The 27,723-nt window shown below is 37.0% G+C and overlaps 1 protein-coding gene and 1 non-coding gene across 3 annotated transcripts in view; one reads left to right on the top strand and one right to left on the bottom strand.

The window, feature by feature from the left end:
• LOC134752285 (single-minded homolog 1) overlaps positions 1 to 27,723 on the bottom strand; it is a 101,546-nt gene that overhangs the window by 72,726 nt on the left and 1,097 nt on the right. The window contains exon 1 of one of the 2 annotated variants that reach the window (XM_063687943.1): positions 7,958 to 8,194. The exons of the other annotated variant lie outside the window; for it this stretch is intronic. Coding sequence (XP_063544013.1) covers positions 7,958 to 7,976 — 19 coding nt within the window. The 5' untranslated portion in view covers positions 7,977 to 8,194. Of the gene's footprint in view, positions 1 to 7,957; positions 8,195 to 27,723 lie in introns of those variants that run through there. 2 annotated transcript variants of the gene reach the window in all.
• On the top strand, positions 6,874 to 6,946 carry Trnas-cga (transfer RNA serine (anticodon CGA)). Its single transcript has one exon. It is a non-coding gene; the product is annotated as a tRNA-Ser (tRNA).

A 27,723-nucleotide genomic window follows, 5' to 3' on the forward strand; every position in this document is an offset into this window, starting at 1 on the left:
CAAAATAGTGTGAGCCGTTATAGAGGGTGTTCGGAATTTAACTGGACGGAATGGCCGGTTTCGATAATACATAGTTATCCGCTTTGTACGGACTGTGATTCGGTTTATGCTCTACTATGAATTTAACTCTTTTAGTATAATTTCAGCTCTAAATAACTTATATCAAAGATAGATATAACTCCGTAATAGATAGATACAGTCTAAGGAAAAAACGTGCCTCGAAAATCAAGAAAATTTGATTCTCGTTCAGAGGGCGCTACTAGTTTTGGCCTACAGTCGAATAGATGGCGTTGACAATTTCGTTTGTTATTTAACAATTATAACGCATATCAGTGAAAGAACATGGGTCAAAATCATAAAAATAATTAATGCAAATAAAAAAAATCATTTATCTATATTTAAATACATTTTATCGTATTTTTATAAATCTTCATTTTTAGTTTTAAAGTGTGTCGACAGATGGCAGTGAATTTACTGGGGTTACAAAATTTACTATGACATCCCATTGAATCCCTAGATCCCATTAACTTTGGTTTCGTGTGTCACATACATTTTTTCACCAGTTAGCATTTTATATTTACCTTATGTATAATTTATTGATTCAATCTAATTTAATTTAAATTTATTTTATTTACGGTAATTAACGGACCTGCCAAATAGCACGTAGGGTTTATCTGTTAGTGCTGTCTGATTGATATAAATAAATAAACAAACAAATATTTTGTACTACTTTTATATGGAAGCATTTATGTACATACAAGATATATACAGTGGTACTACGTAAACGAAATTAATAACTAGCTTAAATCTAAAATAGGCCCTTGAGGCATTGTACCAAGGATGCTGGCGGCATTTCCCCGCTGTATCGCAATGCTGATACGTTGTGCGAGAAAGCCGCCAGCTCTTCGGTCACCAGTTATGTCAACCAGACGCTTCGCGATTTCTGCAAACAACTTGTGCGCGCTGGGACTCCATGGACCTAGAGTTTCAACTCCAAATGGAACGAAAAATAATTTTATATTATATATTATATAGTATTGTTCCAAGCTTAATCACGTAACGGATTGATAGAACAATATGGTTAATACAGTGTACCAACATAAGGTGATTGTAAAATTAGTTCTAATGATAGTTATAAAAAAATCATTTTGAATCGATTTGCTTTGATTTTGTTTGATAATTTACAGTTAGTATTTTCCTTGTGTTGGTGTGTTGACATTTTTTGTGTTTCACTCGGTGGCAAAATTTGCTTTAACCCTCGTGCCTTGAAACCCTCGCAACGCTCAAGGTTCAATTTTGGGATCTTTCGCGGGTATCAATATTAGCACGAAAGGTTAAACAACAACTTTGCCCACTTTTAAAACAAATAACTATTAACTCACGTAACTCAATCGCGCGACATTGGGCATTCAGCTTCACGTTAGTATTTGCAAAGATAGATATAACTCCGTAATAGATGGATACAGTCTAAGGAAAAAACGTGCCTCGAAAATCAAGAAAATTTGATTCTCGTTCAGAGGGCGCTACTAGCTTTGGCCTACTGTCGTATAGATGGCGTTGACGGTTTCGTTTGTTATTTAACAATTTTAACGCATATCAGTGAAAGAACATGGGTCAAAATCATCAAAATAATTAATGCAAATAAAAAAATCATTTATCTATATTTAAATACATTCTATCGTATTTTTATAAATCTTCATTTTTAGTTTTAAAGTGTGTCGACAGATGGCAGTGAATTTACTGGGGTTACAAAATTTACTATGACAGTACCGCTCTAGTATAAGTTACTCTATGGTATTTGAGAGGTAGGACAACGCCGAAAACACAGACATGTGGTCAGCCATTGTGAATTTGCGTAAATGATTTACTCTCTGAAGTGACGAAAGTAGGCTTGTTCGAGCTGCTGAGGTGAAAATGACCTATTCGAAAAGGGGCTTTTTCTTCCCCGCTAGGAGGGATCAAAGTATCACTTTTCTTCCCTGCTAGGGGGGGATCAAAGTAGCACTTTTCTGTTCTAGGACATGTTTTTTTTGTATACAATATTTTTAGGTTAAAATAATATTTTGGAACATAACAATTTCCTCATAGGTGATGTGAAAAACAATATGTGTCACATGGTAGCAAAATTATTTCCACCTTGGGCGTTAACACTTGAATCCCTCACTACGCTAAGGATTCTATTTTAGAATCCTTCGCTACGTTCAGGATTCAATATATGCCCTCGCCGTAAATATGTAATTTTGCTCCCTTGTGACACAATCTACTATTCCACTGCGTGACGTGCTGTCGGAATCGTTGCATTGCACTTATCTTGGTCTAACCAAAGATAGATATAACTCCGTAATAGATGGATACAGTCTAAGGAAAAAACGTGCCTCGAAAATCAAGAAAATTTGACTCTCGATCAGAGGGCGCTACTAGCTTTGGCCTACTGTCGTATAGATGGCGTTGACGGTTTCGTTTGTTATTTAACAATTTTTACGCATACCAGTGAAAGAACATGGTTCAAAATCCTAAAAATAATTAATGCATATAAAAAAAACATTTATCCATATTTAAATACATTTTATCGTATTTTTATAAATCTTCATTTTTAATTTTAAAGTGTGTCGACAGATGGCAGTGAATTTACTGTGGTTACAAAATTTACTATGACAGTACCGCTCTAGTATAAGTTACTCTATGGTCTAACTAAGTCTAAGGTCTAAGTAGGTACTTGTATTTTATTTATATGATTTACAAATGTACATATTACGTATTAACCCTTAAATGCATGATTTTTTGTATAACTTTTTAATAAATTGAAATAGATGTGTCATGTTGTATAGATTGAGTGAAAAATAAAGAAAAAAATCATAGTATTTAAAAAAACCATCAAATATACGATGCATATATACATCATTATGCATTTAAGGGTTAACACGGACTTCGGTCCCCGCGTGGTGTGACACATGGTGTGAATTGACAGCTGACAGGTTTTCTGCTGACTTCGGTGGCTGTTTATAGGTATTGTGCTGACTTCAGTGGCGCGTAGCCCAGTTTAAAGTGGAGTAGGTTAGTTGTAAGATTCAAGTTTACGTTACTCATAACACGTGTTAGTGTATTTTTAATGATATCAAACAAACGAGCGGACGTATCGCCTGATGTGAAGCAATTACCGCCATTGCCGCCACTTACGCCGCATCGCTTCGATTCGCGTTCGCGTGTTGTTCGCCTGAGTCTCTATTGTTTCCTATATAGATTTAATTCATAATGTATTGTTTGTCCACATTTTCGTTAGTCGTAATTTGGTTTTTCTCAGAAACGCGTAACTTTTCAGGATTGCAATAAAACAAACCTAACCTAACCTGTCCTATCAAACATCAAACATTTATTCAGCAAATAGGCCACAGGGGCACTTTTACATGTCAATTTTTACAAACAATAAAATTAATCCAAAATTACAAAAAACAATTACATAAATATAAATGTTAAATTACACAAGAAAAAAAAAACTAATAAAAACTATACAAATAACAGAAGTACTAAAATTGTTTAGAGATGTAAAAGTCTCTAGGTGTCAGAGATAAAATGTATATAATACAACAAAGATAGATATAACTCCGTAATAGATGGATACAGTCTAAAGAAAAAACGTGCCTCGAAAATCACGAAAATTTGATTCTCGATCAGAGGGCGCCACTAGTTTTGGCCTACACTCGTATAGAGGGCGTTGACGGTTTCGTTTGTTATTTATAATTTAACCGCATATCAGTGAAAGAACATGGGTCAAAATCATAAAAATAATTAATGCAAATAAAAAAAATCATTTATCCATATTTAAATACATTTTATCGTATTTTTATAAATATTTATTTTTAGTTTTAAAGTGTGTCGACAGATGGCAGTGAATTTACTGGGGTTACAAAATTTATAATAATAAAAAAGATCATCAAATTATCCAGAGATGTAAAGGGTCTCCAAGACTTGAATTGTTATATAATTAATAAAAAGACAAGATATTAAATCAGACAAACAGACAAGAACCGAATGAAGTGCCTCACGTTAATGCCACTCAAAAGTAAAGTTACATAGGTAAAATGTAGCCCGTGTAAACTTAAACAGACCATAGGATAACCAGGAAAAGTAAGTAAAGGATGACTCACGTTAGACCGGGCCGTGACCGGGCCGGAGCTTCCGGCGCTACGTTTTCTATGAAGAGCATCACGTGATCACCTGTCATGTCATAGAAAAGTAAGCGCCGGAAGTATGGATGGTACAGAAAGGATCGCAAACTCTTATGGCAGAATTGTTGTAAAAGTGACCGCGTTAAGCTTTAAATAATAGTTCCTAATCTCTCCGGTGGCGCTAGTTAGGCTCTGGGACATGAGTATAACATGAACCATATAAGGCAATAAATAACCCGACCAAATTACGTAACGTAGGTTGTTTTTGGTAGTATTTCGGTGTATGGTGGCGCCGCCTAATTACTGTTTTTTGATGGACACTTTTCATACATAGAGATTTGGCTCCTTTATACCAATGAGGATATAATAAGATAGAGCGGTACTGTCATAATAAATTTTGTAACCACTGTAAATTCACTGCCATCTATCGACATACTTTAAAACTAAAAATGAAGATTTTAAAAATACGTTAAAATGTATTTAAATATGGATAAATGATTTTTTTATTTGCATTAATTATTTTTATATGATTTTGACCCATGTTCTTTCACAGGTATGCGTTTAAATTATAAATAACAAACGAGACAGTCAACGCCCTCTATACGAGAGTTGGCCAAAACTAGTGGCGCCATCTGATCGAGAATCAAATTATCGTGATTTTCGAGGCACGTTTTTTCCTTAGACTGTATCCATCTATTACGGAGTTATATCTATCTTTGTTTATACAGTCTCCATGGCCGGAAGCTCCGGCCCAGTCACGGCCCGGTCTAATGTGAGTCATCCTTAAGTCGTAAGTTTGTACGCGATTAAGTCCCGCGTTAGTTTTAAAATTATGAGTGAAAATCGTGTTAGTTTAAATCAATATACCTAACCTGAGGAAAATCCTTAAAAGTTAACGGTTTCAGAATTACTAATGATAATCTGACATTCAATATGACTTTCAATAATTATGTCAAACAAAGGGACCCCTGTTCGCCCACGTAGTACGCTGCGTAAAGGGGCCCACTGACTATCAGTCCGTCGGACGATATCGGCCTGTCAGTTGATCGTAACTGTCAAATTTTTGTTCTAACTGACAGGCCGATATCGTCCGGCGGACTGATAGTCAGTGGGCCCCTTTAGAGCCGGTCAAAGATAGATATAACTCCGTAATAGTCTAAGGAAAAAACGTGCCTCGAAAATCAAGAAAATTTGATTCTCGTTCAGAGGGCGCTACTAGCTTTGGCCTACTGTCGTATAGATGGCGTTGACGGTTTCGTTTGTTATTTAACAATTTTAACGCATATCAGTGAAAGAACATGGGTCAAAATCATAAAAATAATTAATCCAAAAAAAAAAAACATTTTTCCACATTTAAATACATTTTATCGTATTTTTATAAATCTTCATTTTTAGTTTTAAAGTGTGTCGACAGATGGCAGTAAATTTACTGGGGTTACAAAATTTACTATGACAGTACCGCTCTAGTATAAGTTACTCTATGGAGCCGGTATAGACGAACTGCAACCCGGCTGAAACTTGTATGGGAAGTGCACGCCGGCGTTGCAGTTGGTGTGTAGTTCCCATACAAATTGCAGTCGGGTTGCAGTCCGTCTGTATCGGCCCTTAAGGACACCTGCAACACTATACCTATCTAAATCTAAAGAAATATCCCTGAAGGGGCTTCTACGGGCCATATTTTCACTGCAATATGTGGCCGGCAACTATTGGTGTCTCTCTCTTACAGGTGTTGCAAGTGCGAAAATGTGGACAAACAATACATTATGACTTAAAACTATATGGGAAACAATAGAGACCCGCGTAGCTAGCCTTTAATGTAGGAGAACACACGTTTTTTGAACGTTGAGGTCGTAATATCGGCCCGGAATCGCGGGACTCCAAGCCTCCAAGGCACTTTTTGGAAATAAAATGTGTTAAACTAGGGAAAACGCGTTCACACTTAAAACGGGTGTTTACGGTAGCATCCATACTAATATTATAAATGCGAAAGTGTGTCTGTCTGTCTGTTTGTTACCTCTTAACGCTTAAACAGCTGAACCGATTTAATTGAAATTTAGTATAGCGATAGTCTGAGGCCCGGGAAAGGACATAGAGGGTAATTCTTATCCCAAAAGTCATCCTTTAGGGTGGAAGTTTGTATGGGGAATCGATAAAAAGCAGATTAAATAAAAAATAAGCTACCCAAATTACTTACTCCACGCAGACGAAGTCGCGGGCAAAAGCTAGTATTATAATAAAAATAAGCCTTTGTCTATGAAATTTATATTTTGATTCGTGTTTTTAGGGTTCCGTACCCAAAGGGTAAAAACGGGACCCTATTACTAAGACTCCGCTGTCTGTCTGTCCGTCTGTCTGTCTCTCACGGCTGTATCTTATGAACCGTGATAGCTAGACAGTTGAAATTTTCACAGATGATGTATTTCTGTTGCCGCTATAACAATAAATACTAAAAACGGAATAAAATAAATATTTAAATGGGGCTCCCATACAACAAACATGATTTTTTTGCCGTTTTTGCGTAATGGTACGGAACCCTTCGTGTGCGAGTCCGACTCGCACTTAGCCGGTTTTTTTAAGTATAGTTACACTACTATATATAAATTATAAACTGTAAGTTTATTTATTAATATTCAGTTTGAGGCGCAATGTGCCCTAAAAAATTATTATATTATTAAACTGTAATAGATGTCATATTAAAGAAAACATAGGCGAGGTGGCCTAGCGGTTCATGGCGTTAGCCGCGATAGCTAAAGACGCCGGTTCGAATCCGGCCTTCACCACTGGAAGGCTTCGTCACTTTTTCTTTAATATCTATTACAGTTTACAAATTTCTATTAATTTCATAGATTAGTTGGGCAACGTCTGTCGCAAAGTGCTACGAAATAACGATGTCTAAACGAACAATGATTTATAACTCAAGATAGATAGGCGTTCCAAAATTGAAGCGCTTACCTTGTGACAAATTGTGACGTTTTCAACCAAAAGGTACCACATTGTCGCTTGTCGATAAGGTTGATTTCATATTAAAACACTTTTGGAAATAGCGCCTTATTGACAACCGACAATAAGTACCCTTTTGATTGAGAATGGCACAATTGTACAAGTTGCCTTTACTCGCACCTGGGCAAGCGAGAAATGTGCACGTGCTAACGAGAGCCCGCTTACCAAGAGAAAGAGACAAGCTTAATGTTTAACAACGAGTATGACAAAGACGAATGGAATGCGAAAATTTATCAAAAATCAGATTTCTTCGTAGGTTTAGAAATAAATATGGAAGTAGTTTTTGTGCTCCTTATGAAATGAAAATGAAAATCTTTATTTTCAGGCAACTATTGGCCCTTAGACCTTAAAACTAGCATACATATTATTATAAAATATATCTTAAAACTAAAAAAAAACAATTATGGCTGCGATGCAATTCGCAAACCGCAACCCCGCAGTGTCACCCTTGCCTTTCCTTAACCCACCAACGGAGCGGCAGCTGACGTCCACGAGGGTTCATCATACATAGCCGTTAACCACTTACGAGTTTTCGCCCGGGAGGCGATTGGTCATGGAAATCTGTTCCTGGCCCGCGATCTATAGCGTCTTTCACATTTTACGACTATTTACGCTTTATAATATAAAAGCTAATCGATTTTAGCAACCATCTTAGGTACGTTTGCCACTTCAAGTAGTTAATTTGTTATGATACAAATTATTTATGTTTACCAATAATCAATTATTTTAACTTACAAGCAGCGACTTGCCCTCTAACTTGACTGAATAACAGAAAACTAACAGAAACTCACCCGACATTTTCATTTTCATTTGCCCAAAACTGTACACAACACCACACACACACAACCAAAAACAAAGAAAGCGAACACGAATTTAAAATTTCAAAAACCGAACGTCCGATTAATCCGAATCATTGTCTAAACGCACCGAGATGTTTGAGCCAATTGAAAAAACTGTGTCACAGATTTTTCAGCTTGCAAATCTTAACCAATGTCACTGAGTTTTGTGCTGTCAGCACTTCTTACACAATGGAACTGCCGCCCTCAATAATGATATAGTGAATATATGCTTGGAATTCTTTATTAATCATCTTTGTGCAATAGTATGCGGAAATATGGCATATTCGACGTTTGAATCTATATGTTTTAATAATTATGACCCGAATGCGAGCCGTTTTATCCAAGGTTTAGAGTTTTAGAGCGTTTTCACATTGTCCGATCCGACATCGGATGTCGGAAGTAAGTAAAATGTAAGATATATGTGTTTGTCTGTATTTATTTATGCATTTAATAAATCATTATTACCTACTAAAAAAAAAAAACTTTATTTTTTAATTTTCTCATTTACCCACCAAAAGTGGCCCCCGTGTTTAAAATTTATTTGTTTACGTTACATGTACGTCTTCGGGTCATAAACTTACATATGTATACCAAATTTCAACTTAATTGGCCCAAGTTTCAGAGAAAATAGGCTGTGACAGACGGACAGACAGACAGACAGACAGACGCACGAGTGATCCTATAAGGGTTCCGTTTTTTCCTTTTGAGGTACGGAACCCTAAAAAACAATAAATATCGCAAACAAACGGACTTAATGCCAATGGCACTCTCCTGCAGCTGTTTTTGTCATAGGTGCCTTCCGACATCCGATATCGGAAAGGCGCTTCCGATAAATTCAGCCATGTCGGAGCCCCCCGTCAGGTGTTGGACCGAAAATACTTGTTTGTGTGCGTATGTGTAGGCATAATACTTGTTGTAGTGTGCGTGGCGCGTCCCCGCGGCGTTACTACGCGGATGTAGGATCCTACATCCGATATCGGATCGAACAATGTGAAAACGCTCTTATTTGGGATGACGGGTAATATTAAAGGTTTCTCAGCGAATTTCTCTAGTATACATGTTATTAATTTAATCGTATGGCATGCATGGTTAGGCAATCAGAGTATTTTGAGGTTATTAAGCCAGGTAATCACGTCGGGTGTCAGGGCATCCAGGTCCTCAGCTGGGCCAGGATAGAAGTAAAGACGCCAGCGCCGAAATATGTGTCAGTGGTTTGTTCTCCTTCGCCCCACTCGCAAAGGGGAGACTCCTTCCAAACCCACTTATATTGGAAATAATTACAGCGGCCATGACCTATACTCAAACTTTTCAGACATCAGCGGGCTTAGCACGGTAGCATTTTTATCGCCTGTCACCATGCCTGTCACGTTCTAACAAGTATGTAAGTGCGAAAGTGACAGGCATAGGACAGGTGATAAAAATGCAAACATGCTGACACCGTGCACCGCTGATCTTGCGAGACCAGGTAGGTGAAACCCTTTTGGTTGAGATGGTATAACTTGCTTAGGCTTGGCGCTATAGCACAGGGTGGGTTTCGAGAAACCAAACGTTGTGGAGGAGGGAGCCAGAAGAGACGTGCTCAGGCTCAAGAGAGGTGGAGAAGTTTTAAAAAAATCCAACGCTATATAAAGAGACATGTTAAGTAATGAATATAAAAATTACTAGAACTACATAGAAAGAGAACTAGAAATCAGCGGTCGGAAACCGGTATTTGCTCCATACAAAAATACCGGTATTATTACGTTCTTTTTCGTTCTTTTGTTTATAATTTCATTTTTAATGGGACGTTTTAATAATGCAAAATTGTTTCCTAAATACATGATTCAGTCCTACGTAATGAGCATAAAAAAATTCAAAATATTGGGCTATTTCGGGATTTTTAAAAAATACCGGTTCCGAGCCCTGCTAGAAATAGAGACAGAGAGCCTCTAACTTTTACCGTTTTTTAGGGTTCCGTACCCAATGGGTAAAACGGGACCCTATTACTAAGACTCCACAGTCCGTCTGTCCGTCCGTCCGTCCGTCTGTCTGTCTATCTGTCCGTCTGACCATCTGTCCGTCTGTCATCAGGCTGTATCTCATGAATCGTGATAGCTAGACAGTTGAAATTTTCACACATGATGTAGGTACCTATTTCTGTTGCCACTATAAGAACAAATGCTAAAAACAGAATTAAATAAATATTTAAGTAGGGCTCCCATACAACAAACGTGATTTTTTTGCCGTTTTTTGCTTAATGGTACGGAACCCTTCGTACGCGAGTCCGACTCGCACTTGGCCGGGTTTTTTTAAATAGTTACTTTCTTTAAGAAGTTAGGTACAACTACAAACCTATAAGTGTCCCTTATTGCGATAAAGATCCTTTATTTAATACCTACATTTGTTACCTTTCTAATTGTTTAAAACACCTGGATATTTTTCATACAATGTTATTAAAAAATCGCCTGAAATTGAAACCAGCCCTCAACATTCTCTAATCTACGCATTTATCGTTCATTCCAAAAAACTAACCTCATAATCGGATTGCCTACGTCACTATCGATTCCCGCCAAAACGAAATGGGTCATAGACAATAATGCGGCTCGCGCTTGCCGCGGCACGCACCGCGCGAACCTTTTCCCGCCACTAAATTAAAAAAAGTAACATGCGCCAGGGATGTGTAACCTTTTTGGAACGTGCTGGAGTGAGCACGACAGTTTTGTCCTGAGTCTGATTTATCGCTCGGTGTTTTGTCTGATTTTAATGCGATGTGAATGAACGGATCGTGTATGGTCTTTGTAATGTATGTAATGTGATTAGTTATTTGTTAAATGTCACGCCCTCGCTTTGTGGGCTGGGGTATATAGTTAGTTTGGTATATATATAATAGTGCCATGCGCCTTATGTACAGTTATCATTTATATCAAATTTCTATAAAAATATTACGTCGGACTTCTACCTTATGCAATAGAAGACGTTTTCCTAACATTTAAGTACAGTCAGCTGCAGAGATAGTTGTTTGTCAAAGGACTGTCTCATTTCAAACATAAACAGAAAGAGTCATACTATCGTTGTCTTACAATAAGTACTAGCACCCAAAAGAAAAGGATTAGTATAGTTTTTTTTGTACTTATTTACTGACGATTTGGTCTGACCAACTATAGCTTGTTTACCGAATTAGCTTCCGCTTTAGCTAACTTAATGTTGTCGATAAGCGGAAAACAAATGAGAAGCATCGTTAAGGAGTCTGAGTCACATGGACCCCTGGAGGGGTATCCTGTACCCTGTACGTGACGAGACAATGGCCAGCACAGTTCCCACGCGGGGGCGTGAAACCCCTGTATAGAATGGTGTTGGAAACTGTTCCGGTAGATGTCACTATTACTTGTTAGGACATTCAACGAGTATGTCGCTTACGAAATGCCATTCTTCATATATTTCTAAGTGCGTCACAGGCCTAAAAGATGGGAATACTCTCATTTCTTGTTTTAATTTAAGGTCGTATCGGTATCCGCAATTTCGGAATAATTTTATGAGAATTTTCACATAAAAGTTTCCACTTAGAAAGTTCCCGTTCAGATTAGGGATGATTACTTAATGTTCTTAAGTCCCGGGCAAGCTCGGCCGAATTCCACCTTCCCATACAAACGGAGTTTCGTTCTCATTTTAAAACTACGTGTTGGATTGTAATGAAACTTTGCACATACAATGACATGAGGAATATATAGCTCTAGTATATTTGTATAAAAAACTTAAATTCGCTGTATTTTTTGTACTATTGTATCTGAAGCTAATTACAGACCTAGATATACCTTATCCTAAGTACAAACTACAAATTTTCAGAGCAAACTATTTTAAAATACGAGCGTAACTAGGTTTGTATGGAGAACCGAGTTTGCCGGGGACAGTTTCCGTTAACATTTTCGTCACTAAAATCTTCGCTGGTCACAGGTGTTGTTTAGGTGGTGAAATAAGAGTAGACTGTAGTATTAACACTGGTTTACTTTCTAAAATTACAAAAAGTGGCAAAGTGAATTGTCGTTAAGAATCGAGATGAATGGTAAGTTTCCTAACGCTCTAACTGTCAAAGTTTTGAATACAAAATTGCCATAGTTAAATATTGAACATATAGATTTGAATGATAATTGAATTTATGCCTATCAATGAATATTTTAATTAAAAAATATGCAATTTGTTTATAATTAATAATAAGACTATTTGTTACATGAGATTAAAATTGTTTAGAAAATTTATGAAGCGCGTTTTTAATTGCAAACATTAAAATTAAGCTAAAGAAAAAGGATCAAAAATGAATCCATTTTTGAACGTTTCTAAACAGTCACTTTCTAAACAGTTACATTACCATTAGCGTATATTTCATAGAAATCGAAACCTACTGTAAGAAGGTTTGGCAATAAACTTTCCGGAGAAAATACCGAGCTCATTTCATGGCAACATTACAATTTTTGAAAATTATCTTTGGCACATTGCTATCAAGGTGTCGAAACTTTGTTTTTTTTCGCAAACGTCACGAGGCTACGGCGCATTATTCGGCCGCACGCACGGGCACGGCACGGCATTGTGTGCGTTTACGATCGCACCATAACGACGATAAAAAAATAAACAGGTATTGTCTGTTCTCGTCATTTTTTAATTGCGGTAAATGTGGTGTGATCTAAAATTTTAATTTTGGGTTGAAAATCTATATTTATAAGCCTCCTTGGTAGATAAATTTTAGTTTAGACACCCTATGTATATTTTATATATTTTTAATTAAGAATAATAATTATTAATTAAAAAGAAAGTGTCTGTGAAGTTGAATCAATATTATGTTTATTGCTTAATTAATCCCTTTACATTTAAAACCCCATAATATTACTTTAAAGAGCTATATTTGTATGACATACAAATATAGCTTATTTGTATGTCATACAAATAATTGACAAAAAAAAACCGGCCAAGTGCGAGTCAGACTTGCGTTCCAAGGGTTCCGTACATTACACAATTTAAACAATTTTATATGTGACACGTGAGCAAAGAATCTGTGAGATGTCTTTAAAAAACCCGTAGGGGTCGGATCAAAAACTAAGTAATTAAGTCCGACTCACGCTTGACTGCACATTTCTAATAGGTTTTCCTGTGATCTGTAGATAAAGCTCTATTTTGTGTATTTTTTCCAAAATTGTAGACCCTGTAGTTTCGGAGATAAAGGGGGTGAATAGCCATTTTTTGCCTATTTTCTTAAATAACTTCTAAACTGTTTATCTTAAAATTATAAAAAAAATATATTTAAGGTTGTCACAATAAGCTCTTTCATTTGATATTTAACACAATATATTTTGAAAAACTTTATTTTTAAATTTTCTCTTTTACCCCCCAAAAGTGGCTCCCATGTTTAAAATTCATTTGTTTACGTTACATGTCCGTCTTTGGGTCACAAACTTACATATTTATACCAAATTTTAATTTAATTGGTCCAGTAGTTTCGGAGAAAATAGGCTGTGACAGACGGACAGACAGACGCACGAGTGATCCTATAAGGGTTCCGTTTTTTCCTTTTGAGGTACGGAACCCTAAAAAGTACTGTGATAATTGTTTAAAGTCCCATTTGTCTAATTATCACTAATCACTACATAGTACCTATAAAACAAAGTCGCTTCCTGCTGTCTGGATAGATGTCTGTCCCTATGTATGCTTAGATCTTTAAAACTTACGCAACGGATTTTGATGCGTTTTTAGGGTTCCGTACCCAAAGGGTAAAAACGGGACCCTATTACTAAGACTCCGCTGTCCGTCTGTCCGTCTGCCCGTCTGTCCGTCTGTCTGTCTGTCTGTCTGTCACCAGGCTGTAGAACCGTGATAGCTAGACAGTTGAAATTTTCACAGATGATGTATTTCTGTTGCTGCTATAACAACAAATATTAAAAACAGAATAATATAAATATTTAAATGGGGCTCCCATACAATAAACGTGATTTTTTTTGCTGTTTTTTCCGTAATGGTACGGAACCCTTCGTGCGCGTGTCCGACTCGCACTTGGCCGGTTTTTTTTAATAGATAGTGATTAAAGAGGAAGGTTTTATATGTTTATATGTATAATACATCAGCATTGCACCCGTGCGAAGCCGGGGCGGGTCGCTAGTGAGAATATAAAAAATAAAAAACCTTACACTATGACATCGAATAAAGGATAGGCGTCGCTAATATTATTATTTGTCTAGAGGTTATTAATAATTCCTTCAATGAAAAATATTGTTTCAAATCCATTAAGGGTCCCCGGCAAGCTCGGTTCTCCATACAAACGTAGTTACGCTCTCATTTTAAAACGACTAGCTAGATTGCTCTGAAACTTTGTACTTACAATAGGATAAGGTATATCTGTCTGTAATTAGTTTATGTAGCTTCAGATACCATATGAAAATTAAAATGAAAAATGATTTATTTGTGTATCAAAAATGCAGCTTATTACATAGTAGAATTACATTTTTAGGAGTATTCTATTCTATTGTTAGACAGCCTAGGAATAGTGTCCTGAGCCCTAAACTAGGTAAACCTGTCTTATAGGGATCAGGGAATAAACCACCGCCAGTTCTAGCAATGCAGCAAAGGTTGGTTGTGTACACAAGTTAAAAACAGATACAGATGGTCAGATCGCTGTTACTTATACAATTTTAAAGTTTTACAATAGTAAAAAAAAAATAGCAAATTTAAGTTTTTCATACAAAACTTGTTTTTGCTCTATTTCGTTTTTTTTATAAACTGGAGCTATATAAACTAATTTGAGACCGAGATATACCTCATGTCATTGTATGTGCAAAGTTTCATTACAATCCAAAGCAGTTTTAAAAGCAGAGCGAATACGTTTGTATGGGAAGGTGCAATTCGGCCGAGCTTGCCGGGGAGTCCTAAGAACATTAAGTCCTAATCCCTAATCTGAACGGGAACTTTCTAAGTGGAAACTTTTATGAGAAAATTCTCATCAGTTTTCAGAAATTGCGGATACCGATACGACCTTAAACTAAAACTTATCAAGAAATAAGGGTATTCCCATCTTAAATGGCCTACAACGCACGTATATGAAGAATGACGGCTCTTAAGCGGCATCCACACCGCGAGACCGCGCATAGACAAGGCCAGGTTACTTTTTAAACGCGGGGCGGAGCCAGGGCCGCGCCCACCGCCCCGCACCTGTCATCGATTGCAAATGTCTACCCGCGCTGCGCCACCGAAATTCATGATTATTATAAAAATTACTGTAAATTATGGTTGTTGTTTAATAAATTATAGTTTTATCGTGAAATGCAATTTTATTTATGTACTTAAAACTAATAGGCTATGGCAAGAGGTTGTTAAAATATTTCGAGATGATTTAAAATGCAAAAGCGAACCAATCTTGGCATTTGCAATGACAAAGTGTGGCCAAATCATGGTTCGAGCGCCATCTTGATAGTTAGCATCGTGATTAATTACTTTGTTTTTTGCTCATTAATATTGTTTAAAGTGTAATATCGATAGCTTATTATACAGTAAACTAATGTGGTAGTGTGCAGTGAATGGAGAATTAATTTTGAAGCGCGTTTAACCACCATCTTGGAGTCAACGGCCGGTAGTCCACGTGCTTCTTGTAAAGTCTAGCTATCGATTTACAAGAGCTAACAAATCACCGTACACTGTCTGTTTTAAACCTCTTAATACCTTGATACTGGCGAAATAGTCCCACTGGGCTGAAGCCATAATTTTAAAAAGAAGAAGAAGAAGAAGAAATCATTACTGTCAAATTTCTATGAAAATATGTTTTTAATTACATTACCTCACTTTGTTCTGTTAAAATCGGTGCAAAGTTAGCTGTGACGTACTCTGATAGGCGATAGCTACTAGCTAGTACTATAGTTGTTTACATTTCAATTTCAATAAGTTTCGTCCAATTATTTAAACAATATTATTGTTTGCCGAACGGGATGCCCGTTTTATTGATTGTTCTATATTCGCTTAGTTGGAGCAATATTTGACAACCGGCACGCGCTTAAGTGGTTTTGTCAGGGCTCGGAACCGGTATTTTTTTTAAACCCCGAAATAGCCCAATATTTTGATTTTTTTTATGCTCATTACGTAGGACTGAATCATGTATTTAGGAAACAATTTTGCATTATTAAAACGTCCCATTAAAAATGTAATTATAAACAAAAGAACGAAAAAGAACGTTATAATACCGGTATTTTTGTATGGTGTAAATACCGGTTTCCGACCCCTGCTTATAGTTGATATGTATGGTGGTATTTTTTTAAAACCCCGAAATAGCCCAATATTTTGAATTTTTTTATGCTCATTACGTAGGACTGAATCATGTATTTAGGAAACAATTTTGCATTATTAAAACGTCCCATTAAAAATGTAATTATAAACAAAAGAACGAAAAAGAACGTTATAATACCGGTATTTTTGTATGGTGTAAATACCGGTTTACGACCCCTGCTTATAGTTGATATGTATGGCGGTATTTTTTTAAAACCCCGAAATAGCCCAATATTTTGAATTTTTTTATGCTCATTACGTAGGACTGAATCATGTATTTAGGAAACAATTTTGCATTATTAAAACGTCCCATTAAAAATGTAATTATAAACAAAGAACGAAAAAGAACGTTATAATACCGGTATTTTTGTATGGTGTAAATACCGGTTTACGACCCCTGCTTATAGTTGATATGTATGGCGGTATTTTTTTAAAACCCCGAAATAGCCCAATATTTTGAATTTTTTTATGCTCATTACGTAGGACTGAATCATGTATTTAGGAAACAATTTTGCATTATTAAAACGTCCCATTAAAAATGTAATTATAAACAAAAGAACGAAAAAGAACGTTATAATACCGGTATTTTTGTATGGTGTAAATACCGGTGTCCGACCCCTGCTTATAGTTGATATGTATGGCGGTATTTTTTTAAAACCCCGAAATAGCCCAATATTTTGAATTTTTTTATGCTCATTACGTAGGACTGAATCATGTATTTAGGAAACAATTTTGCATTATTAAAACGTCCCATTAAAAATGTAATTATAAACAAAAGAACGAAAAAGAACGTTATAATTCCGGTATTTTTGTATGGTGTAAATACCGGTTTCCGACCCCTGCTTATAGTTGATATGTATGGTGGTATTTTTTTAAAACCCCGAAATAGCCCAATATTTTGATTTTTTTAATGCTCATTACGTAGGACTGAATCATGTATTTAGGAAACAATTTTGCATTATTAAAACGTCCCATTAAAAATGTAATTATAAACAAAGAACGAAAAAGAACGTTATAATACCGGTATTTTTGTATGGTGTAAATACCGGTTTCCGACCCCTGCTTATAGTTGATATGTATGGCGGTATTTTTTTTAAACCCCGAAATAGCCCAATATTTTGAATTTTTTTTATGCTCATTACGTAGGACTGAATCATGTATTTAGGAAACAATTTTGCATTATTAAAACGTAGCATTAAAAATGTAATTATAAACAAAAGAACGAAAAAGAACGTTATAATACCGGTATTTTTGTATGGTGCAAATACCGGTTTCCGACCCCTGCTTATAGTTGATATGTGCTCGGCTCGGCATGATTAGGTATTATAAAAGGCCATGCCAGGATAGGGTTGCCACCCATACTATAATATATTGTATCGTGCTATATTTTAGTCACTTGTACTATATCATCATCTTCCTCGCGTTATCCCGGCATTTTGCCACGGCTCATGGGAGCCTCGGGTCCGCTTGACAACTAATCCTAAGAATTGGCGTAGGCACTAGTTTTTACGAAAGCGATTGCCATCTGACCTTCCAACCCAGAGGGGAAAACTAGGCCTTGTTAGGATTAGTCCGGTTTCCTCACGATGTTTTCCTTCACCGAAAAGCGACTGGTATAAATATCAAATGATATTCCGTACATAAGTTCCGAAAAACTCATTGGTACGAGCCGGGGGTTTGAACCCGCGACCTCCGGATTGAAAGTCGCACGCTCTTACCGCTAGGCCACCAGCGCTTCTTCGCTAGGCCACCAGCGCTTCTTCGCTAGGCCACCAGCGCCCTTGTACTATATATTATACAAAAACAATATAGTACGAAAAATACTATATATTCATCACTCAAGAATGGGGTATACAAATGTCACCGATATCGCATCTTATACACAAACAGACACAGACGTAATCTAATCTTTTGTTATTTTGTTACTTTGTGAATATAATATAAGGTAAAATTCTAAAATGTTAATATACAAATATTGAAATAGCAATAATAATATTAGGTAAATTGTTATTTTCTTAAAATAATAGCATTTTGCTCAATGTTACATTTTATGGTTAACTGTGTATCTACAAATGTACAGTCGCCATCAGATATATCGGAGCGGCCGAGGTGCTCAAAAATATCTGAACACGCACTCTAACGCCTTGACAATAGAGGCGTGTTCAGATATTTGTGAGCACCTCGGGCGCTCCGATAAATCTGATGGCGACTGTACTAGATAAACGTGGAAGAGCGGGGCTTCCTGTCACAGGTATTATACATACTTACTAGGAAGTCCCAACCATGAGAGTGTTATGATGTACTATTTAACGAAATAAATGCTTTTTGATTTTTGATTAATTATTTTTATATGATTCTGACCCATGTTCTTTCCCTTATATGCGTTAAAATTATAAATAACAAACGAAACCGTCAACGCCCTCTATACGAGAGTAGGCCAAAACTAGTGGCGCCATCTGATCGAGAATCAAATTTTCGTGATTTTCGAGGCACGTTTTTTCCTTAGACTGTATCCATCTATTACGGAGTTATATCTATCTTTGAGCATACCTAGGTACCCCGATTGTCAAATTTGGTTTGTAGCTTAAAAAAATATGATGACTCGGTAATAGTAGATTGTGTTACAAGGGAGGAAAATGACATATTTACGGCGAGGGCGTACATTGAATCCTAAACGAAGCGAAGGATTCTATAATAGAATCCCGAGAGTAACGAGGGATTCTAAAGTAGAATCCTGAGCGTAGTGAGGGATTCAAGTGTGTTACGCCCAAGATGGAAATAATTTTGTAACCATGTGACACATACTGCTTTTCACATCACCTATGAGGTAATTATGATGTTTAAAAATATTATATAAGCTAAAAAAAATATGTGCAAAAAAATGCAAAAATAGTGTCCTAGAACAGAAAAGTGTTACTTTGATCCCTCCTAGCAGGGAAGAAAAGTGCCGCTTTGATCCCTCCTAGCAGGGAAGAAAAACCCCTTTTTCGAATTGGTGATATGAAAAGGGCTTTTTCTTCCTTGCTTCTAGGACACAATTTTTTTCATACGTACTATTTTTTTACCTTAATTTTTAAACATTATGATTTTCTCATAAGTAATGTAAAAAGCAGTATGTGTCACATATGGTAGCAAAATTATTTCCACCGTGGAGCGTCAAAATATTTTCAATAATGCTAATATCCAGAGAGGAAAATGAGGACTACGTTTGTATGAAAAGGCGATTTCGTGCGGGTCCTCCACTTTCGTCTTAATAATGACACTTGCTCACTTTGTTCTGTTCAAGTGCAAAGCTAGCTTATACGGACTTTGAACCATTTATAACTCACGTAAGACGCAGTGTGTCCCCAGCAAAACCCGTAATAAAAACCGGCCAAGTGCGAGTCGGACTCGCGCACGAAGGGTTCCGTACTATTACGCAAAAAACGGAAAAAAAAACACGTTTGTTGCGTGGGAGCCCCACTTAAATATTTATTTTATTCTATTTTTAGTATATGTTGTTGTAGCGGCAACACAAATACATCATATCGTCGCTATACTTACTCAACCTCATATCTGCAACAATCATTTGATGGAAATGTCGCTTTTCTTTCATTCGGAATACGGGTGTTTTTGTCATCAAATGAGTGTTGCAGATACGAGGTTGAGTAAGTATAGCGGCGATATGTGAAAATTTTAACTGTCTAGCTATCACGGTTCATGAGATACAGCTGACAGACGGACAATGGAGTTTTAATATGGGGTTTTTAAAAATCGTTTTTACCCGTTGGATACGGAACCCTAAAAAGAACACCTTTAAAAATTAAAACTACAAACATTTTCAAAATCCTCGCACCCCAGGGTGGCGCGCGCCGATTGGTCGGCAGCGGGGCGCGGAGCTCACGGCTCGACCAATCACAGCCGCCGCTCGAACGTGCCCTATCTCCGCTTCCCCCTCGGATTTGAGGGCTCTAGGGTTGTGTTTACGCTGCATTTTCGTTGTTTGTCGATTTAATTGATGTTCGTTTTTTAAAAGGTATTTTAAGAGCCGTTGAAGTGACAGCGCTCGGGTGTCGAGCGGAGAGTGCGGATTAGGTTTCTTTTTATAGGTGTTTCTTAGGTTGAATTTTATAAACATTTAGCTTAGGTAACGCTATGTATATGTAATACTTATATCACACACACATACACTTACATATAAACAAACACTCGTACACATGAAGCTTAAAATAATAACATATATGTTAAAATAGGCATGGCTATCTTAAGTTTTAATGTAACTCTCTGTACAAATTGTGTACCAATATGTGGTATTTTCTATAAAAAGGGTCCTTTTTGTCGATGGCGCTTACGCCATTATTAACAATGCCATCGACAGTAAGGTCCCTATTCATAGAAAATGCCCCATATATACAGGGTGGCTAAAAAATAAGTGCATTCCCGTTGCCGTGTTGCGTTGCAGGTTTTAGGATTATACTGAGCTACTTATACTGTGGGACCAACCACGGTATCGCGAAAAAAAAAATTTACCCTCCCATAGAAAATGGACCAGCCAAAATGTATGAAACAACCAAAAATTTTTTCGCCATTTCGGGGTTGTCCTATAGTAAAAGTTGCTCAGTAGAATCCCAAAACCTCCCTGGCAACTTGAATGCACTTATTTTTTAGCCACTGTAGATTAAGAAACTAGTATAACGAAACTGGGTCCTGTAAGTCCTGTAACACAGACAGACGGACAGTGGAGTCAGTAATAGGGTCCCGCGTTTTTACCCTTTGGGTACGATACGGAACCCTAATACGAGCTTGTTAAAATAAACTGTCATAGAAAACCATCATTCGCGCGAGAGTTATAAGTTTTAATAGTTTTATAGAGAAATAATGAAACTTAACGTCATTACTTCCATTGTGCCATTAGACGTGTTAACTACCCACGGCAATAAATAAAATAACAAAATTCCAACCGACACCGTCTTTTATTAACGGCCACATTTAAAACAAAGAACAAAAGCGATAATTCAAATTGGAAATCGTTCTGAGCGAACAAAGGTTTGTTTTTAATTTTTTACGTTCGAAATACGAAACTGTTTTGACGTTGCGCCTGTTCGGGCCCGACGGATTGCGTGTTCCATTTTTAAGTTTTTATTGCTGCGCGGAGCATGAATAAAGGTATCGATACTTTTATTTGGTATCGATAAGCGTGATATGCGGTCGGGGTGACGGATTGAGTTAATTGCAGCCTCAATCAAGGACAAAGATATTTTTCATGAAAAAAACGCTAACGAATTTAGAAATAAGAATATACCACTCTAAGAACAAATTAAATTATTTTCTATGAAACATACTGTTGTTCTACCTTAGAGATGTCCAGGGGGCGCCACAAGCCTTCGGGAAATTGTCATATACTTGGAAATTTCGACCCATGCCACCTTGACCGGATAGCCGAGCGGTTCAGGCACCTGTCCGGTAATCGGGGGACGCTGGTTCGATTCCAGCTCTGGACACTGGAGGCTTTGATCATTTTTTCCTTCGTATATGACATTTATTTCAGTTTAAGAATATACCAATAATTATATTTAGATCAGCACAAGCGTTGCGTGGAAGGTTTATAGACTTAATTTTTAGGGTTTCGTACCTCAAAAGGAAAAAACGGTACCCTTATAGGCTCACTTGTGCGTCTGTCTGTCTGTCTGTCCGTCTGTCACAGCCCATTTTCTGAACTACTGGATCAATTATGTTGAAATTTGGTACCCATATGTAAATTTGTGACCCAAAGACGGACATGTAACATAAACAACTGAATTTTAAACATGGAGGCCACTTTTGGGGGGTAAATGAGAAAATTAAAAAATAAAGTTTTTCAAACTATATCGTGTTACATATCAAATGAAAGACCTTATTTTTATGTATAGATATATATTTTTTGTAATTTTAAAATAAATAGTTTAGAAGTTATTAAAGAAAATAGACAAAAAATTACCATTCACCCCCCCCCCCTTTATCTCCGAAACTACTGGGTCTAAAGTTTTGAAAAAAATACACAAAATAGTTCTTTACCTATAGATCACAGGAAAATCTATTAGAAATATGCAGTCAAGCGTGAGCCGGACTTAATTACTTAGTTTTTGATCCGACCCCTACGGGTTTTTTTAAGACATTTCACTAACGTTTCACATAAAAATACATTGTTTAAATTGTGTAATGTGTAACCCTTGGAACGCGAGTCCGACTCGCACTTGGCCGGTTTTTATTAATTACTTTATCGCGACTCATCGTGTGTAGGAAGCGTAGCAACTAGCAACACGAATATTCAGGCAACGGCAATATCGTGCTAAGATAGAATAGCCGATGAACATTACATATAAAGGCTTCTACAAACCTTGCAATCAGTGGCGTAACTAGGGGGGGGGGCAGAGGGGGCATGAGCCCCGGGCACCATCCAAGGGGGGCGCCAAAATGGGCAAAAGGCAGGAGCAGGGAAACTTTTTTCAGTCGTCAGGGGGCGCAAATTTGGTGACTGCCCCGGGCGCCATATCCTCTAGCTACGCCCCTGCTTGCAATAAATGGTATGCTATTTTAGATTGAATTGCTGGTCCAATTCAATCGATTGATCAAATGCCGCAAAGCATCGCAAAATACATGCAATAGAATATTTGACTACCAGTCAAATCAGTTTCTTTTTTCGAACTGTCAAAACGATTATGCTACTATGGAATTTATATGAAACACTAGCATGTGACGTCACAATCAAATTACCTACTCTTTATAGTTTTATACGGGTTTTAAAATAGAAATTGTGTCTAAAAATAACTGCTGTCTACGTTTCTCTATTAATCTGCTAGTGCTTTATTTCATGCATGGTGTAAAATAATTTATTTCAAATACAGTCAAATACCTAACCTATTATCGGTGACGTTGGCCATATCTAATTTAATATAAAAATATAATAAAATTTACGTTTATCTATGATCTCACAGACAGATCATAACCATTAAGCTAATAACAAAACTAATGATTTTTCCCCTCACTAGCTCGGAAAGTTGTCTTTTATCCTTTAAAACAAGCGGGGAAAAACGCATTTTATCCACTAGTGGGGAAAGTAATTTGACCTTGGATGGAGCGTGTTTAAGTAGCTTGACAGATAACAAAACGTAAAACGCTCATAATAATGATTCGTTTGATATTAATTATCATTAAACAAATGGTTTGAGAATCTAATAAAAAATACCAAATTTAGCTTTATTTAATGATTTTATGTCATAAACCTTAAAGTTCCATAAGAAACGTTTGTTTTTTAATAATGATGATAAATATAATTCTGAACGCACAAGTTGAGTAAATGCAATTTCAAAATTCATCATTGACATTTCATACGTCGGAAATGTCAACATTGTCAACAAAATTTTTACTTAAAAACTTCTCACGTAAAAATACAGAATTTCCAGAGTTTTTTGTTATAATATCGTAAAAAAATGAGTGATTTCAGTGATGAAGATGATCTAACGCCTGTGGATGTTGCACTTTCCTCGCTATAGTGAGGTGAAAAGTTTTGTGAAATAACTATTATCTTAGTTTTTAGTCTGTTCATTCATTTATGTCTGTAACAAGAAGTACACTCAGCCCTTTTATAGGTTATTTGACTGTATTTAAAATAAATTATTTTACACCATGCAATAAATAAAACACCTGAAGATTAATAGAGAAACGTAGACAGCAGTAATTTTTAAACACTATTTATTTTGCTGGTAAGTGGTGGTTTTAAGGTTCAAAATTTACTTTGACAGTGTAGTGTATTGACGCTTCGAGCGCTTACGTCATGGCGACGTCACTGACAGTTAGGGTCAGTCGATATTATACCACGAGCAGAGCCGGTCGTACCGCGTGATGTTGGTGTTGGCGAATCGTTGGAAATACATTACATCGTATGATATACTGAGGTTAATACGGTACATTACAGACAGTACCGCTCTATCCTATTATATTCTCTTTGATAGTAGGTATATAGTTGATGTAACAATATGAATGTTGATTCCACGCACAATTGCTACAAGCCTGCGTCCCGTCACACCAAACGTTAATACTTCATGCAGGTTAACGATCCGACGGCCGTTAACGTTGCATGTTGTTGCAACGAGTTGAGTTCACAATCGTTTATACACACAATATTATGGATGGTATAGAAAGGATGCCAATCTCTTATGGCAGAATTGTTGCAAAAGTGACCGCTTTCAGCTTTAAATAATAGTTCCTAATCTCTCCGGTGGCGCTAGTTAGGCTCTGGGACATGAGTATATATATATAATGAACCATATAAGGCAACAAACCCGACCAAATTACGTAGGTTGTTTTTAGTAGTATTTCGGTGTATGGTGGCGCCGCCTAATTACTGTTTTTTGATGGACACTTTTCGTACATAGAGATTTGGCTCCTTCATATAGTCTCCATGCACAATATGTAGGTGATTATGTAGCATTATTTCTAAAATCAAATTTTCTAAGTACGAAATTCCTAAAAATAGACCATCGAAAATCGAAATGTGTAATGTACGAAATTCCTAAAGATGCATGTCCTAAGTCCTAATATACTTTTAATCGAGCGATCTCATTTTTAAAAATCAATATTCCTTTGTACAAAATGCCTAATGACAATATTTTAAAAGTTAAAATGTCTAATAGAATAGGTACGTATAAAAAGCCTAATGACAGTACTTTGAAATTCAATATTTCCGAGAACATTTCCTTCTTACCCTGAGTCGACGGAGCCCTGCTACGCGGGGCTCCTATTTCTGGGCGGTTTGCCCGCCGGGCATCTGAGGCTACCTAACGAACCTAACCTACCTACCTATTGATTTAGTATGACGTCCGTGAAAACAGGGGAAAAAGCGTAGGTAGGTTGTTGGTAGGTTAGGTTCGTTGGGTAGCTTCAGATGCCCGAAGGGGAAACCGCCCAGAAATAGGAGCCCCGCGAAGCGAAGCTCCGTCTAGTTAAGTTGTGAAAGAAGTGTCAGCTAAACGTAGGACAAAATATCGTTAGAAATTTCGCAATTTATACATTTTCAACTGGACGTATGAAAAAAGGTCGTTAGTATTTTCGTGCACTAGCAGTATTGTACTTTAGACATTAGAAAATATGTTGATTGACGGTAGAACGACGTAGAGATGTACGAAATTCCTAAAATGCATCTTTAGGAATTTCGTACTTAAGATATTTGATTTTAGAAATTATGCTACATAACCATGTAGGTATGTACGTACTAAATATTAATACATCTCTCATAAGTTTATTAAGATATAAGAATTTATATTATTTTTCTCAAAAATGGACGGCAAAGTCGACGTTGCCGGTTAAAAAGTAGGTCGCGAAGTGCGTAGTTTATGGTCAATCAAAAAATTAAAATGCTAAAAACATTGCAGTCTCGATTTCGGGACTGCAATGTTGCATACAAATTCCATTATTTGTCGAGTTCCAAACTTTTTAAAAGTTGAAGTGGCCATATCAAATGAACGTATAGGTCCATGAAACAGCCAAACAGATGATCAGTACTTATTATTATAATGTTGGTACCGCGACTATTTAGGTGTCTCAAATAGGTTGGCGTATTTTCAGCAGAAAAATACACTTCTATTTTTAATTAAAAAAATAAAAAGGCGGCAAAGCAAATCTTTTCACTTTTTTCTGTGAAAATATATACATAAGAACGTTGCTTCTGTAAAATATTTCTATTATATTTGTATTTATTGCGCCATTTTTGAGAAAAGCACTATATATCTAGGCTGGAAGGCTACTTGCTGGCTTCGGATTCAATTAAACGGACTCCCAAGGTCGTCCGTTTAAAACGAATCCTCAGCCAGCAAGTAGCTACTTCCGAGCCTCGACAATAATGTACTATTTAAACCCCCTACGCAAAATTAAGGGTTATAAGTTTGACATCAAGGTCCACCTTTAAAACGCGAGTCCGACTCGCACTTAGCCGGTTTTTTTAAATGATGTATCATGTAAGGCATTTTTATTCGTAAAGAGCTTTATTCTTTATTTCTTTAATATTTCGTGTTTGTTCGAGTCGTCGTGTTTTTTTGCAAGAGTTTCCACTGCAGATCAGTGTCAAGGTAGGCAAAAGTACCATGACACCAAGACCACGGGGACAATGCTGTCCTTAAAACGTCGAAGGTAATGGACCGCGAGCCAGGCGCAAATTCCGCCAGTCATCGCCTTCCTGGCGAAAACTCGTATAGCGGTTAACGGCTATGTATGATGAACCCTCGTGAACGTCAGCTGCCGCTCCGTTGGTGGGTTGAGGAATGGCATCCACCGAAACGCGTAACACGGTCTTTCCACCGCGATACAACCGGCTGACGATTTGTTTTATTAACAATAGCATATAAACTATCATCTGACAAAGTATCAAACGGGAGGCGATGACGCCGATGACTGAAAACAATTTTCTTTTACATGTTCATGTGACCAGCTGACGGTCTTTCCACAGGAATACAATCGGCTGACGATTGTGTTTATTTACAATAGCATCTAAACTCATATGACAAAGTATCAAGCGGGAGGCGATGACAAAAAAAATATACTTTATTTGCTGCCATTCCTCAACCCACCAACGGAGCGGCAGCTGACGTTCACGAGGGTTCATCATACATAGCCGTTAACCATTATACGAGTTTTCGCCCGGGAGGCGATTGGTCATGGAAATCTGTTCCTGGCCCGCGGTCTATAATTTAAAATCGTAATTATATCCGATTAATTTTCGTTTTCGTAAATAATAATTATACAATTAATGTCACTTAACTAATCAGATTGTTTAACCTTGTGGACGCCAATGACGGATATATCGGCACCGCAGGTCCAACGCCAAAGACGGATTAATCCGTCACAGACCACAGAGCAACATAGACCTACGTGCATGTGCATAAAGTTCAATTTCAGTATTGACACTTCGGTGACGTGGCGTCCGAGTGACAGCTTTTGTGTTTGGCACGGCGTCGAAAAGTATAAATAATTTTTATTTTATTTAGTATTAATAATTTTAGTTTAATTTTTTTTAGTTAAGAACTTACTAACAATGCTATGGACCTATGAGTTGTCTGAAAATAAACGCATTTTATTTTATTTTTATTTTATTTATTTATTTTATTATAAAACATGTTTCTTTAATTTATAATTTTACACTCAAAAAGTGCGCGCGATCAAAAAGCGGGATAAGTACGCGAACCTGGCAGTTAGCTATTATTTTGTACTCCTGGCGTTTGAGACTACTGGGTGCTGGGGGACAGAGGCTTTTGCCTTTATTAGGGAAGTGGGACGTCGCATTAGGGAGAAGGGGTCTGACGCCCGCGCGGGTTCGTACCTGGTGCAAAGGTTGTCCATCGCAATTCAACGTGGTAACGCGGCTAGTGTGATGGGCACCTTTGCGCCAGGGACAACTCGGGGGGGACTTTTTGACTAGGCTTAAGTTTAGTCTTAAG

The sequence above is a fragment of the Cydia strobilella genome, chromosome 24, assembly GCF_947568885.1.
Source record: "Cydia strobilella chromosome 24, ilCydStro3.1, whole genome shotgun sequence".
Classification (NCBI taxonomy): Eukaryota; Metazoa; Arthropoda; class Insecta; order Lepidoptera; family Tortricidae; genus Cydia; species Cydia strobilella.